Below are 19,223 nucleotides of genomic sequence, written 5' to 3' on the forward strand. Positions count from 1 at the left end.
TGCAGATTACATAAAGACGGTGAAAACACATTGTTCTGATGCTTGAACACCTGAACAATTCATTGATTTATCGACTGTTTGTGCCGATGACTTCAACTGATTTAGTGGGGAAGCATTTAGCAGACACACAATTCAATTTATGTTTAAATGACATGTACATGCATGACAATCAAATGGAGATCTGAGCCAAATTGATTACAAATTAAAATGGCTCAGTTATTTCATACACTGGGAGTCCAGTACCCAACAGCGTAAGAGATGTTACTTTGACTAATAATGGGAATTCAACAGAAAACATCAGAATGTATGCTGAATCAGCACAGGTTAGGGAATGCATCTACATGTTTTGCTTTTAATTGAATGGCTGAGATTTGGATGGCCTTAAAATGATGCTTTTTCATATTTACATTGCTACATTTTAAGAAACAGCATCAAAGTACAAAATGTTTGATAAGAGAAAAAAAAAAGGTTTTGCTGATTTTGAACTGCTTAGCTTCTAAAGGGCCATCTTTGCTTGCATTGTAAGTTGCATTGTAAGTATTTGGGTATGGTGATCTAATGAATTCTCTATTAATTAATTAATTAATTAATTAATTAATTAATTAAGAAAACAATGCATCTGTCAGTGATGAAAATGACTGTGTAGATCAGTTTATTATGTTGACTTGACCTAACTGAGCTACTGTAGTACACTGAAAACAGTATCTTATTCAAACGGCATATGGAATATCCAGCAAAAAGCTCTGTGAAGCTGGAGCTCGTGGGGGCCCTGATTTTGCCATGGAGCCGCCTCGTGTTTTAACTAGTAATCTGCCGAACCAAAGCACCTCTGTCATAGCATGGCTATGAGAGAGAGAACAGCAGTTGTATGTGAAGCTTATCAGCATTAGCGCCTGCTGCTCCATCTGCCCCCCACTCCGCCCTCCGGGGTGGGTGTGAATCGTCGACACTGTTACTGTCTCTTTAAATTTACCCAGGAGCCCCTTAAGGAGCCCCAGGGGCCCCTAGTCCGGCTCCCCACCCAGAAGACAAGCAAGAACCTTAAAATACATTACTAGAGGCCTACGCTGAGGCGCATCCACCTTGAGCGGCACGGAGCAGTGGACTCGTTCAGCCAGTGAAATACGTGATTGAGTGAATTCTATGAAAAGTTAACTTGGCTCCCGTGCGGGGCGCGTGGGGGGGACAGTGGGAGAGCCCGGGCTCCAAAGCGATGGGCTCGTTATAGCGCCTGCCAGATGCGTGTCGAACGGTGCTGCGGAACATGTTACAACTGTGACATGTAGTTGATGTGAGCGTGACATGTCCCGCTTGTAGCCTTGCGATCCATTGAAGGAAAGGAGGAGCACGAGCCACTAACCAAAAGCAGCAGCCCAGGTCAGTGATGGAAGAGAAAGAAACGGGGGTGAGCGAGCCAGTGGACCTCCGGTGTTCCGAGCAGTCTGAGCTGCTCTCATTAATAATAAGCGGAGAAGAGGAAGCGGCGCGAGAGCGGAGCAACTTGGGAGGTAAATATAAAAAATCAACATAAGCAGCAAATAACGGAGATAAAGTAGTGTTAGTATTACCCCCCCACCCCCCTCCGACAGCTAAGTGGGTGTGTGCGGTTGTCAGTGACACAGTCATTGTCAGACAGTTAATCCGTGTCAGGGACAAAGCCGTGGAGCGGCATGGCCCCTCCGTCTCTGTGGCTCCTATAAACAAAGGCTCAACAGCACACAGGCTAAGCAAACACTTCGCTGACACCTAACGGACAGCAGCGGTACAGTACGCCTCCAAATAATCAATAAACAATGTTGCACTGTGAGGGGCATTTCACAGTTTCAGGGGATGGTAAAAATGACAGCTAACATATATCAATATATATTTGATACTCTAACGCTAGCATCTGACTTGTATCAGTGAAGTGCACTTATAAATTATATTTTCCTCCCCATGTTCTTAGTATTAGGAGCACTGATGCATCTGCTCCAGTGCTGACCTCATTCAGTGGCTTGTTCATAGGCCAGATCCACACTTGTACTTTGTTACCATCATGACAAACTCACACATTTTATGAACCTTCAATATATCCTCCACATATATATATATATATATATATATATATATAAGTAGTAATTTGTAATTATGGCTACATGTTATTCAGTTCAATTAATTTTTATTTATATAGCGCCAAATACAACAAATGTCATCTCAAGGCATTTACATAATAAAGTCCAATTCAAGCCAATTGGAATTCAATTCATTGTAATCATAATTATTCATAAAATAATCCAATTCGTTCATCCATCCATCTATTTTCTATACCGCTGAAGCCGTCGGTCGGGTCGCGGGGGGGCTGGAGCCTATCCCAGCAGTCATTGGGCGAGAGGCGGGGTACACCCTGGACAGGCCGCCAGTCCATCACAGGGCCCAATTCGTTCATATAGAGCCAATTCAAAAACTATTTCCTAGCTAAGGAAACCAACAGATTGCACTGAAACTGTTTTCGGTCCAATCTCCCGTCCTGTGCGTGCCTGAGGCGACTGTGGAGAGAAACGACTCCCTTTTAACAGGAAGAAACCTCTGGCAGAACCAGACTCAGGAAGGGTGGCCATCCGCCTCGACCAGCTGGGGTTTGAGAGGACAGAAAGGGTTACAAACAGAACTAAAGTAATACTGCCAGTGGGCTCCATATTGACCAAAACAAGGTATTTGTTTATATTAGGTGTCAGAAGAAAAAAAAGAAATTGGCTGCTTCTACTAATGGGATATACAACATGAGCATCTACATGCAATACTCATCTGTCTTGTTCATTTCAGATGAAGACACTCTTGCCAATGGCCATGTTGGGGTGGAATCAGAGACTGGCGATGTCACAACTGTCAGATCGGGAGGCACCAGCTACTGGAGCATCACAGAGGGCCCCGACCACCCGCTCCTACTCTCACCTGCACCTGGGCCCTCTGCACGCAAGCCTCGGGTCCAGAGGGCATCACGTCCAGGTCTTAGCCGGATTCCTGGCCGCGATCACCGACGCTACTACCACGAATACTGGCGCAGCGAATACCTGATGGACTTTGACCCGCAGAGGCACGGCATGATCTGCATGGTGTGCGGCAGCTCGCTGGCCACCCTGAAGCTCAGCACCATCAAGAGGCACATTAGGCAGAAGCACCCAGACTCTCTGCTGTGGAGCGCTGCCGACAAGGAGGTCATCCGCTCTGGATGGGAGAGCCACCTGAGCCTGGGGGGAGGTCAGAGGTCGTATAGTTCTGCTGCTGAACCATCGCTCCAGGCAGATGAGGACTCACAGCAGTTTGGGCAACATATTGCAGGTAGGTTGGACTCCACATACAAGTATTTGGAAAAGCTCGGAACTTTTAAAATATAAAACTTGGTGGCAGTATGCATTTGTGTCTTGGCATGTATAAGCAGGATAGAATGATATTATGATTCTGTGACATAGTGTAGCATTGGTGAAGTATATATCATCCAGAAACTTCGCTTTGTCTGTAATATAGAAAATCTAAATATTTAAATATTCAGCATTTGTGAAAGACCAGTTTATCAAAAAAATTATTTATTAAAAAAAATCTACTTGAAATGCCATTACATACATTGAAAAATAGGAAAAATTCAGATCAGCGTTAGGAAATTCTGACTTTTGTGCCACCTGATGATATTGTATTCTGAATTCTACAAATACTATTTCTGCTTTTCTTTTTTTTTCATTTTCTTTTTTTTATTAAAATAAAAAGAACAGAGGGGTGTAACAGAAATGTACATGGTATGTTGGGACGTCAACATCTGGGTTTCTTTAAACAATTAAATCAAATATTAAATCAAATAAACAGGAGACCGAGCAACCTTTTCCTTAGACAGTAGAGCTGTTTATCAGATTATGAGAAAAACTGAAACAAAACAAATAAATCCCAAGAATTAAAAAAATAAATAAATAAAACAAACAAAAAGACAAAACACCACCACAAAAACCAAATCTATCAATTTGTTAATTCCACGATCTGCTTTTCTTTTAACTGTAAACAGAATCTCCAGAGCCTGTGGCATCCCTGGAGCAGCTACAACAACCCCTTACTTTGTCTCCACATTCTATAAGGGGTGAAACCCCCCAACCCCAAGAGGATGAGCAGGAACTTCCTGGGCCATCAGCGCAAACCCTGGAACGCTACCTGAATGATTCACTGCATGCTTGGTTCCGCCAGGAGTTTTTGATGGAATATGAAGCAGAGGCCAGTCGGCTGCTTTGTATGGTGTGTGGGGCAGAACTGCCCTCGCTTCACTTGGATCACATCAAGAGCCATGTGCTAGACACCCACCCCAATTCCCTTGTGTACAGCTCTGAGGAGAAACATTGCATCCTGCAGGCCTGGGCACACTCTCACGGTGAGAACATCAGCCACAGAATATCCTTTTTGGTATGAAGGAAAATGCTGTATACTATTTTATCCTGATTGGTGTCATTTTCAACTTGAAAAACAAAAAACAAAACAAAGAGACAACAAACACATCTTTAAATAAATAGGACTGCAGATAGATTTCTAGAAATTGTGTAATTCGTCTTATAACTATGTCACTCACCACGCTGCACTTTGAAATCTATGGGCATCAGAAGCACAACTCCATCTCCCACAACCCTTTCTATTACTTCTTTTCTGGATTAGCGTTGCCGTGGTAACAGGATGAGTCAAGCAACCTGAAAATCCACTTTCACAATGAGTCTTCCAGCGCTGCTTCTAGAATATAAACTGTTGATGTAGAGTTTGGGATTCACTGTCCTCAATACCAGTATCAATTCAATTAAATTCAATTCATTTTTATTTATATAGCGCCAAATACAACAAATGTCATCTCAAGGCACTTAGATAATAAAGTCCAATTCAAGCCAATTGGAATTCAATTAATTGTAATCATAATAATTCATAAAATAATCCAGTGTGCAATAATATCATAAATAATAATGGTTTGGTTTGATAATCCAATGGTTGATCCCTTTATTCTATTTCAAATGCAAAGTTCCAAAATCTAATGGGAATTCACAAAGACCAAAAAAAAAAAAAAAACAAAGATCATTTTAATTTGGTAAAGTGTTGTGTATTTGTCTGCCCCTTTGCAGAGGACTCCGAAACCTCAATCAAATCAGAGCCCGACACCAAAGGAAAAGGGATGACCCTCTTTGCTGAGGATGTGACCACCATCCAGATCAACACTGACATTTACCCAGAGGGTGATGGCACTTTAACTCAGGACATTTGCCTCATCGGTGAGGATGGAGGTGTTGGTACTCCACAGCAGGGATCCCAGCCTTTCCGTCAGCCCAAAAAAAGACGGCTGCGTGGGGGTGACCCATGGCGCCTTCGCCTCGACTACCTAGTAGCATATGGGCCTCAGGGGCAGGGTACTTTCTGCATGGTGTGTTCTCAGGTCCTGCATGAAACCAAGGTCAGCAGCTTCCGCCGCCACATCCAGGAATGTCACCCCGAGACCACAACCCTGAGCCGACAAGAAAGGGAAGCCATGGCTGCTGCCTGGACCAAAGATTATCCTAGTGATGGGACACAAATACAAGATGGTGAGAGGCTTTTAGCCACTGTTAAATGATATTTGAAAACAGTTTACCAATGTCATCTACAGAGGCTGCTATGAGAGACTACGTACATTTCTTTTGTGCAAGAAATTTTCGTATTCTGATCTGTTCCTGTTTAACTTTGCCTACAAAACTTCCAACACATTAAACTCCGGACTTAATCTAAAGTCAAATGAATTTATCTTTATTTTACAATAAAGGTCATGTCACATGCAACCCTCAGTTTCTCTTTTCCAAGACAAATACTGGTTAGCTCGCTTATTGTTTTTCCATTTTTTGATGTAAAGGGCCATCAATGTCATAATGGGGAAAAACATCTGCAGATGTTTCACATCAAAAGCTCCTGGCTTACTTTTCCAAATACAATTTTTGTCAGGTTAAGGTGCAACTTGTTAAGGGAAATTCATCCAAATGATAGAATAGAATAGAAAAATACTTTATTCATCCCCCAGTGGGGAAAATTCAAATTAGTCAAGTAGCTCAAAAAAAAGTAAATATTTAAAATGATTGTAAATAATAATATATATGTAAAAGGTGTTTTGTATTTAAATTTTAAAGTTTAGGTTTCAGAAAACCCACAATAAATCATAACATGAACACCCAATTCCTTTTTCTAATAGATAAAAGTAATAGACAGCTCAGACATCACTAAAAGTCTGATATTGTTGTCACATTCTTATGAGGGAGTGTGGTTAAACTTCTTCTTTGTTGTTGTTGTTGGCTAATGCTATGATGCCTCAATCATGCTGACTAGCTGACTTCAGTCACCAAGTTTTCTGATTTTAAACACTCAGTATTTTGCAAACATAACCTTTTTAGATGGATGATTTCTGAGAGGAATAGTCTTGTATTGCTGTTTTAATTAAGTTAGATAGAAATTGCTTGAATAACAGATCATGAACTTAAACTGTGGCCAGACATTTAAGTTAGTGTCCAGAGGGAAAAAAAGCTCCTGATCTTTTGCTTAAACAGGTTTATTTGTTCATAGTTCTTGGCAGAGGACATGGGCAAGAGCTAGCAGAAAGGTAGCTTTAATTTGTTAAAACTCAATATCTACCTCCGTCAACCCTCAATCCTTTGTTTCTGCAGAAATCAACCCAGGCGAAGCTGTTGTCCTCAATAGTACAGGAGAAACCAATGAGGACACCTTTCACGATGTCAAAATACCCGCCAAAATAGTTAAAAGGGAGGAGAGTGTGAGTGGGGGGAAGAGTAAGTCAAAGGACACCAGCCCTGCAGGCGCCCCCCCTCGTCATGGCCATTACCCTGGAAAAGACCAGAGAAGAAACTACCAGGTGCGCTGGCGGATGGAGTACCTGATGGACTATGACTGTAGGAGACACGGGTTGATCTGCATGGTTTGTGGAGCCACTCTGGCTACATTGAAGGTTAGTACCATCAAGAGGCACATCCAGCAGGTCCATCCTCACTCTCTGTTCTACAGCCCTGAGGAAAAGCAGCAGGCCCTGCTGAGCTACAACCAGAGCGCCCTGCACTTCATTCACTCTGACGACTGCTTCTCCTCCCAGGACCACGGACACACTGACATGGCCCCCACTCCAGCACCTTTTGGCACTTAGAAAGGGCTTCTATCTGTGGCTCCTTACAAGGTTTCTGTTCAGAAACAGCCCCGCACTTTCTTTTCAGTAGGAAAATTCAAGTGTTTGTCTGAAAGCATTGTGATTCCTAATGCTCGAATCGTTAAAAAGTGCAGGTGCTCATTAAATTTGTTACTATGACCAGGTGTCAAAATGAACAAAAATCTAAAAGTGTTAGACCAATGTTGACAAAACTGGAATTTTCCAGGTAGTAGGTGTCACTGAGAAAATGGCATGATGTGAAAATATCAATGCCTTAAAGAAACTGAAAGTCCAGTCACTCATTTGATGGTACAGCTGCATTTGGACACAATTTTTCACCCCTGATGGTAGCACGGATAGGCTCCCCCCATTACCCTAAAGAAGAGATACCAGATATGGAAAATGAATTAATGAAAACATATTGACAATAACTTAGTCAAATAGATCTGTCTCCTTAATAGATTTATGAACCTCATAAAACTATACCAAAAACCGTTTCAGAATGAAAGGGTAAAGCTATATTTCTGCTTAGATATCAGAGCCTTTTATAGTTACTGACATCAGTGTGAGCATCTATACCTGTGTGCTGTGTGTCTGCGTCTTTCTTCAATTCAGATCTTAAAAGCATTGTAGTTGCGGGGATGGTCAAAGTTGAACCATCGTCTTTGAAATGGCAAAATAACAACCTTCAGAATATTCCATCTATCCATTAATTTTCTATAGCCTCTTAGTCCAACCTAGGGTCGCGGGGGGGCTGGAGCCTATCCCAGCTGTCTTTGTGTGAGAGGCGTGGCACACCCTGGACAGGTCGACAGTCCATCACAGACCATTAGAATATTGATAAACGGAATATGTAACATCAAACATTTCAGAATTTTCTGTCAGAATTTGCATTCTTGAATCACAAGCATGTAGTATTTGAGCTAAGTATGCTGTGTAAACACATATCAAGTGCAACAATCACAAATGTTATCGCCTTGGAGGCTACGTTGCAGGCTAAGACTTGTGGTACATGATCATAAATAGGATCCAATATATACATAGTTCCTAAAAAAGGCTCTATATTTACTGGCAGTATAAATACAGGCTCAATCAGACCACTATAATGATGAAATTTCACTGTACAATAAATTATTTCAATCAATATTTAGGGTTTTGCTTGGAGCATATATGAATTATAATTAGTATATACTCCTATATTAATATATGGAGTTTTATTTTGGTCAGCTACGACATGCGCATTTGTGCTACTGAGAAATAGCAAAACGTGCTAATAAGACAGGATATTATCTGTCACGCTGGGATTGTATCTTATCTGCTCTTTCAGAACAGAAGTGATTAATTAAAAGTATATTCCATTATAAGGACAAATCAATTATATAAGGTATAATTATCTGTGGAATAACTTTTTGTCTTGCTAATGTTTTGCTGGCTGGCATTCAGTATAACAGCTAGCCTGGTGGAGCTATGAGTCTTATCACCTTCTTTAATCCTTTTTCAACTCTACTAAGAAACCTTTTTATCAGCTCTAGTGAGCAACAACGACAATTGTCAGAAGTTGAGTGCTTTACGTTTGAACAAGCTTAACAGAAATTGAGTCGTCAGAAATTAAAACCGAGAAATTCCAATTGCTAGGACTGACATGTTTGAAGGCTAGCATGTACATTCATTACAGTAGCCTTTGTTTCTCCAGTACCTGCTGTTTCAGGAGGATTCAAAATCCAATTTTGCTTAACAATTTTCTGCTGTCATCAATAGTAATAGTCTGTGTTTTAGGACATTGAAACCCCCCCATGCATTATTTTATTGACCTTCTTCACAGCAAAGTTGTAATAGCAGGAACAACACACCTGTGAATAACATTAAAGTGGTTCAAATGGTTTTTGATGAACCGGTTTTAAAGGCTCGAGCATTGCATTTGGCTCACTGGCACGACTCATGTTAAACAGATCTGCGTCATCTTTGCTTTTCCTAGAATAAGTGAAAATGTTCATTGTGATGAAGTTTTATTCTTTGGACATCAAATGAGTACCTGGACTTTTAAGGTTTTGATGGCACCATAAAATATTTATGGACATATTTGGTGTCTTTTTTTGTTTTTTTTTAGGGGGCCAGGGCTTGTTTCTGGTCAGGGCTTGAGTCTTTTCTCAGGAAGTTAAGAGTCTTGGACAAGACCAAGGTGGATTGGTCTAACAAAATGTGTCTTGAGACAACACAGCACTTTGTCCCCTAAAATATAGTAAACCCCGACTTTCCTTGTGTACAGCCAATTGAATGAGACTGTGTTTGATGCTATTGCTAAAGACAATGAATGACACTGTGTGGTCAGTGAGTTCAGATCTCTGCAGTCTATTTAATTCCTTGTTTACAGTGCAGGAGGAGAACCTCCTTAGTTATCCAATATAATGAGATATGTTATCTCAGTCATTCTAAGTTATACACGGCCTGCATCCGTTTCATTAACCACAACCCATTGTATCTTAACACTGCACAAAAACATGTAAATATATGAAAATTAGAAGTATTTTTCATTTGTATGAGCACTTTTTTGCATCCTGGTTTTTACAAAATGTTTGTAACCAAGTCCAGTTTTTCTACTTAGTTCCTTAACGGCTAGAAAATGGCTTGTTGGACTTTTGAATTCCAAGTTTGCTTCAGCTTTGTACAGTTTCCCCCACTCTTTTTCCTTTCATTGTATAAAGTTATGCAACAAAAGAAGTTAAATAGTAACTCTCTAAGTAAAAAACAAACAAACAACAGTCTGCCATAAAACATCACTTCACACTTCAAAGTGTGTCTCAGGGATTCTGTTTTTTCATCAGTAATCTTCTCTGTAAGTATGCCGTGGATATTTAAAGATTCTGGATGTGTGTAAGCATCAGTTATATCAGCCTATGTTTGAGCATAAATACCACAAAGTAAGGCCATGGTTTAAAACCTCCACTAAAGAAAGACATTTTCAGAATATCGATAGCTTTGATTTAAAAAACTCAAACGTCAAGATTTTTTAAACGATTTTTATTTTTTTTAAATGTTTAGAAAATAAATCATTTTGATAGTCGTTTGGTTTAAAGAAAAAAGTAATATGAAAAAGGTCATATAGTGAGAAAAAGTGACATCACCAGTTGGAATGCTATAAAAAAAGTTTATATATTTGAGAATTACCTGAGCATAGTTCTTTTCAACAGAAGTCTTAAAATTAGAATAAAAGGTCACATATGGTCACATTCCAATATAAAAGTAAAAATATTTGAATATTTTTAAAAAATTGCAAAATATTTTTTTGGCTGTCCAAAAGATATAAGAATATTTATTCTTCCCACTTTTCTGAAAGATATTTTATGTTTAAAAAACTAAGTACACCTTGGAGAGTGCTCATCCACCAATCAAAGAGTTTTACCCCCTTCGACAAAGCATCAAAGTTTGTGCTGTCAGTGGCCGCGTTACTCTGTTGTATTTATTTGTATTTCATTTTAAGTTGTCACGTTTTTGATGAAGCATAAACAAAGCTAATGTATTGATAAAGTGGAAAAGAACATGCCTCTTATTTTAATTTTTTTTTATCAGAATAAATCCCTCATCACTTTAAGAGTTCCAACATAGCACTTAATTATTTAAAATCACAGTAAAATGACTGATAGAAGACTTGTCGAAGTGAGAAGTGATGCATGTCCTGTGTATGAGTCACACAATGTTAATTCTTTTATATGTGGGGAGAGATCCTGAGATGTGGCTGATAGATTCACTCGTTGTTTTTCGTCATATTCTCTTCACTTTTCATCTGTACATGGCCAACATGTGACATGTGGATTCTCTACTCAGTGACCTGTGAATAAATATGAAACACCACAAGGTTGTCTGGTACCCTCATTTCTTCATTGGACTGAAAGTGTGTTGACCTGTCTTAAATGTACTTTTGTTTTTGTGTTTTTTTTATTATGTGGGATTTTTTTACTGTTACAATACAACAGAAATTGAGTAGTTTATGCACCAAAATGTTTCTGTTGTTACGACCGTGTATGCAAGTAAAGGATGACATGATTTTCTAGCTGTTTTATTGTTAAAACAATAAAAATAAATGAAGCAAATCAAAGGTATGACACAAAACAATTCTATTTTAACATCTGAATATTTTAGCCTTGTAAAGCATACTTTAAAAATAATTAATAACTTCAATTTCCGCCAGAAATGAGTTCATATTGAGATCCACACTGTTTTATGGCATTGTTATTGAGTTGATTTGTCTTTTCTGAAAATAATTGTATCGCTATTTGTCCTGTTGCGAGATGCATTATAATCCTGACAAATCACTTGATACTTTTGACTGAAGGAATGAGGAAACGGCCCAAAATTACAATGTACCCCCTTTCCATTTACCATAGAGGTAATGACTGCCATCTCCCGTGGTCTTTTACCTGACATTAACCCCATTTCATCAATGATTGTGAAAACTTGCTTTCTTCAGGCAGTCATGTTTCTGTTTCATTGGACCTGCTCCAAACAAAAGTTTCAGCAGCATCTACTTGCCCAATGCAGATTGGTGATTCATCACTGAATATACTCCTGATCATCCAATCATCAAGTCAATAACTGTTTCTCTTTAGTCCACCTTGTAACCTTGTTTTCTTCCGATTAGCTGTTAATAGCAGTTTACATTCTTTTTAATATTTTTTTTTCATATAAATCCCATTTTCTCCAGTCGGTTTCTTAGTGTTCAGTCACAAACATTGACTCCTGTTTCTTCCCAAATTGATTTAATGTCTTTTGTTGTGTATTTTCTAGTTTTCTGTCCTGAAGCTTTCACAACTTCCTTGGTGGACCTGCATGTTTTCCTTTAACAATCTTCTAATTTTGTTAATACTTGTTCCAAAATTTAGACAGCTGACAGAGAACAACCAAATATTTTTCCCACAATTACCTTTCTGAAGGAGTTTTATAATCCTTTCCACTGTTTCCGGTGACAGCTCTCATGTTGGGGCCATTTTTTCTGTCGGCTTGTTAAGGCCTGCAAGCAATTTCATTTAGCTGCAAGCTAATTTGCATATTAAAACTTTAACTGATAATTGTTTTAGAGATGCAAATTATAAGTTGATTCCATAATTCTTTCCCCTACTTGATGTAGAAAATTACAAAAATGACATGTATGTTATTCTGTTAATTTAAATTGTTTTGTCTTATAAATCTGAAGTTGATCTATTTTTTAGAAAATAAAACAATTGAATGAACGTCCTCTAAGAGTGGTGATTCTATCATTTTTGCCAGGGGTAACAGTCAAACAAGACACATTCTTCTAAGATGTAGAATGATTATTATTTATCTTCTTTTTTTTTTGGTTTAATCTTTTACAGCTTCAAAATGCTGAAAATAAAATTAAAGGGCTTCAAAGCAAAGTTTATGCAAGTTTATTCCGGCATGGTCACTTTTCAGTATTTTCAGTTCTTGTTCCCCTTGCACAATATACAGTACATTTACACAGTGTCACTAAGTTTGGACGATTACATTCATGCATAAGTTTGTCTTTATTTTGACTTTTTCTCCCTTTATAGATCAATGCAGAAAACATCCAAACACCAGCTTCATGAGGTTATAACCTGAAATGCGTTTCAATTAACAGATGAGTGTTGAAAAAATTTGAACTTTTATTTTTATGGAGACACTGTTATCCAAAGCAACTTACACTCATATCTCAGGTAGCGTAAAAGGGTCTTGCCTAAGGACCCCTGCTGGAGGTAGTACCTTTCATGCAGGGGGGGGTTAAGATTCAAACTCCGGTCACCTTGGCCACCCACATGAAAGGCAGAAATCTTACCACCACACACTTTTTAGTTAAACTTCTTGCTTTCTTTTGAGATCTATTGAATAGAGGAGATTTTGGTTGCAACCCATTATGTGTCAAGAACCACTCAACTGAGTAGAGGAAGAAGAACAATTGTATCAAGGTCGATCAATATGAAAAACCATTAAACTGTAAAGTAAACTAGCACTCACGAGGGCCATCTGGGGACAGTATCACCAGGGTTCGGGTGGAATGACCTCCTATAGTCTTAAGCTTTTTTTTCTTAAAGCATAAATTCGCTATACACATACTACACTTTTATTGTCAATTTGGCCCATCAAAGAGCTTTTATATTACAAGCCACATTCAACTATTCCTTGACCTGAGTGGAAAATGTCGTGGGGATGCAGACGGATGGAAAAATTCTTAAGGACTTGGAAAAGACGATCACACTGCCTCTGAATTTGACCAAACCTACACTAAGCTGTGATGTGGGTTACAGCGCTGAAACTACAGCTGTTCAATAATACTTCATGTAATAAAGTCTTATCACACTGAGGTATGGTCATCTCATATATCATAATAGAGTAATATACAGTAGATTGCTTGTCAGTGTAATTAAAGTGTTGTCACAGGCTGCTCATCCTCATTTATCCACACAAATTACGTCTCTTATCAATGGATGAAAAATGATCGAGCATCCTTATGAAAGTGGCGGCTGCAAGGAATTGTGGGTACGAATTGTCTTCTTTTTTTTCCCCTAAAGAAGGGCCCAGTATTTCTTCTCTGAAGAAGATAATAAAGTGAGCACTGAAGCTCCTTTCTGTAGCGCTGAATTTGAACAGCTCTTTTCATGCCTGTTGCTTGGATACTTCGGAGTCATTTCATTTTGTTAGGGACCTTCCTAAGCAAAAAAAAAAGCCTATTCAACTGGACCCCAGCACTCATTGTTGCAGAGAAGTGTCCAGTTTTACTCCTTAAAGTGGTCCCTTTAATGTAGGGGTCCCTTTAAAGGAGGCTTATTACTGTTTCTAGTAATCACTGCATCATTAAGCAGGGGATGTACTGTCACTGAATTGGTGATTTAAAGAAATAACTAAGCTGTGAAAACCAAGTTATCAACTTGCATTCCATGGATCTTACATTTGGTAAATTTGGTAGACTTGATATAATTGGTAAATACAGTCAAACCCTGGTTAAGCAGTTAAGCTGATCTGTAACACGGCAGTTAACTGTAACATTTTGTTTTAGGATTATATGGCTTTATTTTCATTGTAAAATAAGATCTGACAGTTTACATGAGGTTTGATGTGGGCGAGTGACTGCTCATGGTTTCGCTATGTATTAAACCTCTCTCCACCCAAACAGAATATTATTATTTTAGATATCTGGATGCATTTTTTTTTAAAATCATGTTTCCTCCAACACTTTAGGTATGTTGGGAAGATAATTGTGTTTGACTTGAGCCTTTGAGTGCTCTTAATACGCAGAAAGGTGAACACACCCACCAAAAGCCACAGACCTTTGAGTTGTTTTTATTAATATCACTTTTACATCAGTACAGAGACCACATACTTTTTTTTTCAGTTTTCTTTTTTCCTGCAACAGCTTTCCAAAAGCTTCAAAAAATTGGAACAAAAGTCATAGCTGATACAAAACTCAGCCGATGTTAGTGAACAATGTCTAGATACTCATTAAGAGTTCAAAGCAAAATAGAAGACAACAACTCAGACACATTCTTGCACTCACTCCCGTAACCAAGTAAAAACACGAACAGGAAAATAGCAACATGCCGTGAGGGAACAGGAGAAAATATATAGTTTTATTCATATCATATCTTACAATCTAAAGAAATAAGCCAACTTGGTGATCTACTAAGCCTTGGCAGCATTCGAACACAGGTAACATTGTTTGACTATGGTTTCACTTATAAGCGCAGTGCATCTGGAAAACTAAACTGGCTTTGATAGCACACTTGTCTGGCGAGATTAATAAATATCCAAAGTTTTAGCATGCAGGGATGGGATTCCAATTAATCACACCAGAATTGAGGACTACAGCTACAAATCGGTTTTAAACGATGTGATCACACACAAAATAAATAAAATAAAAATAGTTCATATAAATACTGCAGTTTGTGCGTTCTCTAGTTTACCTAAAGCGGAAAGATCATACTTTTTTGGTAATAAATTGCACTTCTGTTGTTATTAAGATGCTGTATTCGAAGAAAAGAACACAGTCTCAGCAGTACTTATAGGCACTACCTCCCATGCAAAAAAGGGTTCAGAGGGTGGGGCTTTCTAATTTTTCTAATTATGGTTGGCCTTAGAGATCTCTGATTAACTCATTTTCATCAGTCCAGTGGCATTAAATAGTCAAATACAACTAATCCATTTACCTGACAAGAGGCCAATTCGTTTGTGGTCGAACTCACCTCGGAAATGACCAGAACTTGTGTAAATCAAGTCTCAAGCAGAATTGTGTGAAGTTGAATCAGAATGAGAACATAACCTTTTAAAGCCACAATATGCAACTTAAATAACCAACATATCACTAATCTCTGTATATAAGCGCGTCTCAGCCTTAGACTGTCTCATACTTCAGTTTTTACCCCAGTCCGAATCAGACTCTGTGCATGCAGTCGACAAAGACGCTTTAGGCGGCATTCACAGTGGCATGACATACATGTGGGGGGGTAAGCGTCAGAAGGAATGTTCCAGATGAGAGAACATTCAGGACACTGATATCTCAGGAGTTGTTGCTGTTTAACTAGTTGAATTGAGACGCACTTGAAGGATGTCTTGAGTTTTCCAGGAAAATGGAAAGCAACAATAACATGTGACATTAATTCCCATCAATACATATCCTTCGCTTAAAGTAATGTGGAGATGTTGCTTCTGTGCTAACATGTGACTATTGTTTTTTTTTGACGGAGTTTAAAAACACCACAGAAACAATCACAAGTAGTAACCTTAACCAAAATTCAGGGTCAAGAATATGATACAGCCAATATAAGGGGTGAGAATCCATTTCCAGCTTACACTATGACATGCACTTCATGGCAGTCAAGATAGGAAAAAAAAAAAGTTCTATGATAACCACTCCAACAATATCTTCTATCCTCTCCAGCTATGCTCTATTCAAAATGGCACCTAGTTTTTTTTTGTTTTGCTTAGACAAATCCCAAATCTCTCAACGTCCTCTCAGATTACTGTGGAGATCTGAATGGATGCAAAATGTGCCAAAATAATATATCTGCCACATTAGTGGTGCAGAACATAAAATACCACACTGATACCTTAAACAATTTGACAAGAAAGTTTCATATCTAATTTAAGTTTCATCGAAAAAATAAAATCAAGGCTCAAACATTCAAGTTTGACTTTTCATTCCATTTATGATTTACTTTTAGAGTTCATGCAATTTAATCTGCCTTCTTCAGCCAGGTCTTCATTTTCAATTCAATGGAACAGCTTTTAGAAGAACTTGTAATCAATTTTTTGTGATAAATTATGATTAAAGCACATTTTACACTCATCAGTATTGAATCAACACAAAAGCAAACTGGGAAGCCATTTTGGGATTTAAGATTTCGGGATTCTGGCAACTTAGTGTGCCACTTAAAACTATTAATTTGTTTCTAACGTGGCTGCTGAAAGACCTACTGTTTAAAATGAGGAACTTCAATAACACTTAACATAACTTAAAACTCTTTTTAATCAAGCTAGAAGGGAGTCAAAGCAGCCATCCTATATTTAATATCAATTAAGAGTAAAAGTAGTATTAATCAAAAATATACAAGTGAACCTGACACCTCAACATTTTTGTGGACTGAACAGGTGCAAAACTAGTTGGGACACTGAGTAAGGGAACGTTCCTTCAGTATAAAAAGCGAGGCCAATGTGTTTCATAGCAGAAAAAGCCCATAGCTGTCTTAAGGTTTATATACATCAAGAAAATTGTTCAAAAGAATGCATCTCAACAGAAGAGGGTGAACTAGACCAAATTATCACAGCTGGAGTCGTGTTCAAATCCATTTATTTCAACCTGCTCATCGGCTTAAAAAAACAAAATGAAAAGGAAGTTCAGTGCATTGCAGAAACTTGCATACATGGCTGGAAACAAACCTAACAGGCCAATCAGAAGGAGCAAACCTATTACCAGCTTCTGAAATGAATTCAAACAGTTTGTATGCGTATAACAGCTGTTGAAAAAGAGGGCAGGATAAGACTAGCCACAGTAACACCCAGAGGTTGGCTTTCACCCCCCTCCACCCTTTACTGGATCTTTTTTTAAGATTATATGATTAAATTATGTGGTTTTCTGTACAGACATTTGCTTTTTTTTGTGACAGCCATCATTCACCCTATGCTTGCTTCACAACACAAGACCAGGCCATAGATTCGGTCTAGTTCACTCGACCCTGCCTCCATTTTACTGTGACACACCCACAGACAGGCGGGATTTGCGGCGGCGTTACACGACTTCCTTGCCAGCACAGCGCCTCCTGTCTGCACAGGTACAGTTCTTTTCTAATGCTTGCAAGTTAAGCTGCGCAGTAGTTTTACATTGAACATTGAAAAGCTCATTTTCTACCTAGCAAGGTTCAGTGTAGTAGGGTGACAGTTGATGGAGTGGGGAAGGAGTTAGACTGGGGGTATGGGTAACTTTGGAGGGGAAGGCCAAGATTAAGGGGTTTTAAGATAGTGATGGCAATGAATGTGATGGTGACGGTCATGAAGATGATGGTGACATGAAGGTGTCAAATGCGAGATCATTCGGTTTTACTGCGCTTCACAGCTCCGGGAAGCTTCTCTTGCAACCTGTGAGAGAAAAGCACAAAAGGTGAAAAGAATTCAAAAACTGTCGGCTGAACTAGTGCAGCATTGAAACAAAGTGTAGGGCAAATTTGGTTTTATGATTTTGTTTTCTTGAACCAGTCCAGAAGTATAAAAGCATAGAAAATCTTAATATTAATTACCAAATATTAATAAAATAACATGAATAAAATGAAAATCTTTTTATCATTATCATGTCATCAATACTGGTGATGGGAGGTACTTACTTTGCGACTGTGGTGTTGACATGAGTACGTGCAATATCGATGTACCGATCAATCTGGGTCTGGCGAAAGAAAAGGAAAACAAATATTTCAAGTTAACGAGATGAAATCCTTGTAGGTTTTTTTTCTTTTGTTTGTGAGCTCAGAAATGTCAAGAGCTGTTGAGCTAAAGCCACAAGCCATGTTGTTCCCTTATATGCAACTTTCCGTATAACCACAGTAAATGTTAGGTCAGCCACTTTCAAGATTTTAATGGAATTAAAGAGAAAGTAATGGTAACATGAAAAACAAAGAATTATTCGTCTGTTCCAAGAAGCTTGTGGGAAACGACAAGGCATTTGTTGTCGAGTTCAAAATATTGACATCTGGCGTCTGTCATTGTAATTATCAGTAAGATCAACACGCTCAAAATGTGATTCTAACTTATCTTTAACCTAATTACCGAGGTCTTAGTTAAAATGTTTTCGCTGAACAATGTTATTTTTAAATCACTGGGATGCCTCAGAAGTTCAGGATCGAGATAGCAAATGTAAACCTGCACAGTTGTGAAGATACTAAAATGAATGTGTAATGTTAAGCTGTAATGCTGTGCATGACCCTGGAGTGACTTCATGTTCTCAACAGCTGAAATAGATCAGCAACAAGAGGGATGCAGAAAGCCTCCAGTGTCTGATGAAGACTGGAGTCATTCATTGAGGTCACAGCAAACTGACATCATTGCAGACATTTTTATTTTGTGTGTTTATGGAGGTTCCCACACTTACCTTGTTCTTCTCATAGATGGGAGGCACAGCAAAGAGCAGGATATCAGCTGGACAACACAGAGACAAAGATGTCATCAAAACACACAAGTTAAAAAAAATAAAAATAAAAATAAAAAATAAAGTGACCATTTATCTTCCTTAGCAATCCTTTCCATGCATGGCACATTTTTGTCACACCACATTTCTAATATCTGAATATCACCAAAGATAAAAAGCTTGTTTGCTCTTTGCATTAAATCAAAGAATCAGCAGTATAAAATGGTCTTGGATCAAAATAGTTAATTGACTGCCATTATTTCTGACAATGTCCTCTCCAAAATGTAGTAAACACGACAGGCCTTTAAATAAAATAGTCAACAATCATATTCTAAATCTATGGACAAGTAATCTGCAATGTGAGCATTTTAATGAGTTAAAAAAAAATAAAAATCTGATGAATATGAGATGGTTCTT

General features: G+C 38.4%; 2 protein-coding genes across 4 annotated transcripts in view; one reads left to right on the forward strand and one right to left on the reverse strand.

Moving 5' to 3' along the window:
* Positions 1 to 1,027: 1,027 nt before the first annotated feature.
* On the forward strand, positions 1,028 to 12,140 carry zfta (zinc finger translocation associated). Its single transcript, XM_075451539.1, has 5 exons — positions 1,028 to 1,508; positions 2,803 to 3,318; positions 4,031 to 4,387; positions 5,118 to 5,573; positions 6,678 to 12,140. The coding sequence occupies exons 1-5, from the start codon at positions 1,385 to 1,387 to the stop codon at positions 7,166 to 7,168; spliced, it is 1,944 nt and encodes a 647-aa protein (XP_075307654.1). The 5' UTR covers positions 1,028 to 1,384; the 3' UTR covers positions 7,169 to 12,140.
* A 2,323-nt stretch (positions 12,141 to 14,463) lies between these two features.
* The window catches only part of rtn3 (reticulon 3), a 30,872-nt gene continuing 26,112 nt past the window's right edge, over positions 14,464 to 19,223 (reverse strand). For 2 of the 3 annotated variants that reach the window (XM_075451553.1, XM_075451554.1), the window contains 3 exons: positions 18,771 to 18,817; positions 18,010 to 18,068; positions 16,966 to 17,767 (listed from right to left, as the gene is read on the reverse strand). In XM_075451553.1, coding sequence (XP_075307668.1) covers positions 17,719 to 17,767; positions 18,010 to 18,068; positions 18,771 to 18,817 — 155 coding nt within the window. In that variant the 3' untranslated portion in view covers positions 16,966 to 17,718. Of the gene's footprint in view, positions 17,768 to 18,009; positions 18,069 to 18,770; positions 18,818 to 19,223 lie in introns of all 3 variants that reach the window. The other variant, XM_075451552.1, reaches the window with a different exon arrangement.

The sequence above is a fragment of the Odontesthes bonariensis genome, chromosome 19 (genome assembly GCF_027942865.1).
Source record: "Odontesthes bonariensis isolate fOdoBon6 chromosome 19, fOdoBon6.hap1, whole genome shotgun sequence".
Lineage (NCBI taxonomy): Eukaryota > Metazoa > Chordata > Actinopteri > Atheriniformes > Atherinopsidae > Odontesthes > Odontesthes bonariensis.

Bases quoted from the DNA above. Each gene is read 5' to 3' on its own strand.
- zfta (XM_075451539.1), top strand. From the start codon at position 1,385: ATGGAAGAGAAAGAAACGGGGGTGAGCGAGCCAGTGGACCTCCGGTGT. The intron at 3,319-4,030 runs GTAGGTTGGACT...AACTGTAAACAG, and splicing joins GTTTGGGCAACATATTGCAG to AATCTCCAGAGCCTGTGGCA. The intron at 5,574-6,677 runs GTGAGAGGCTTT...TTGTTTCTGCAG, and splicing joins TGGGACACAAATACAAGATG to AAATCAACCCAGGCGAAGCT.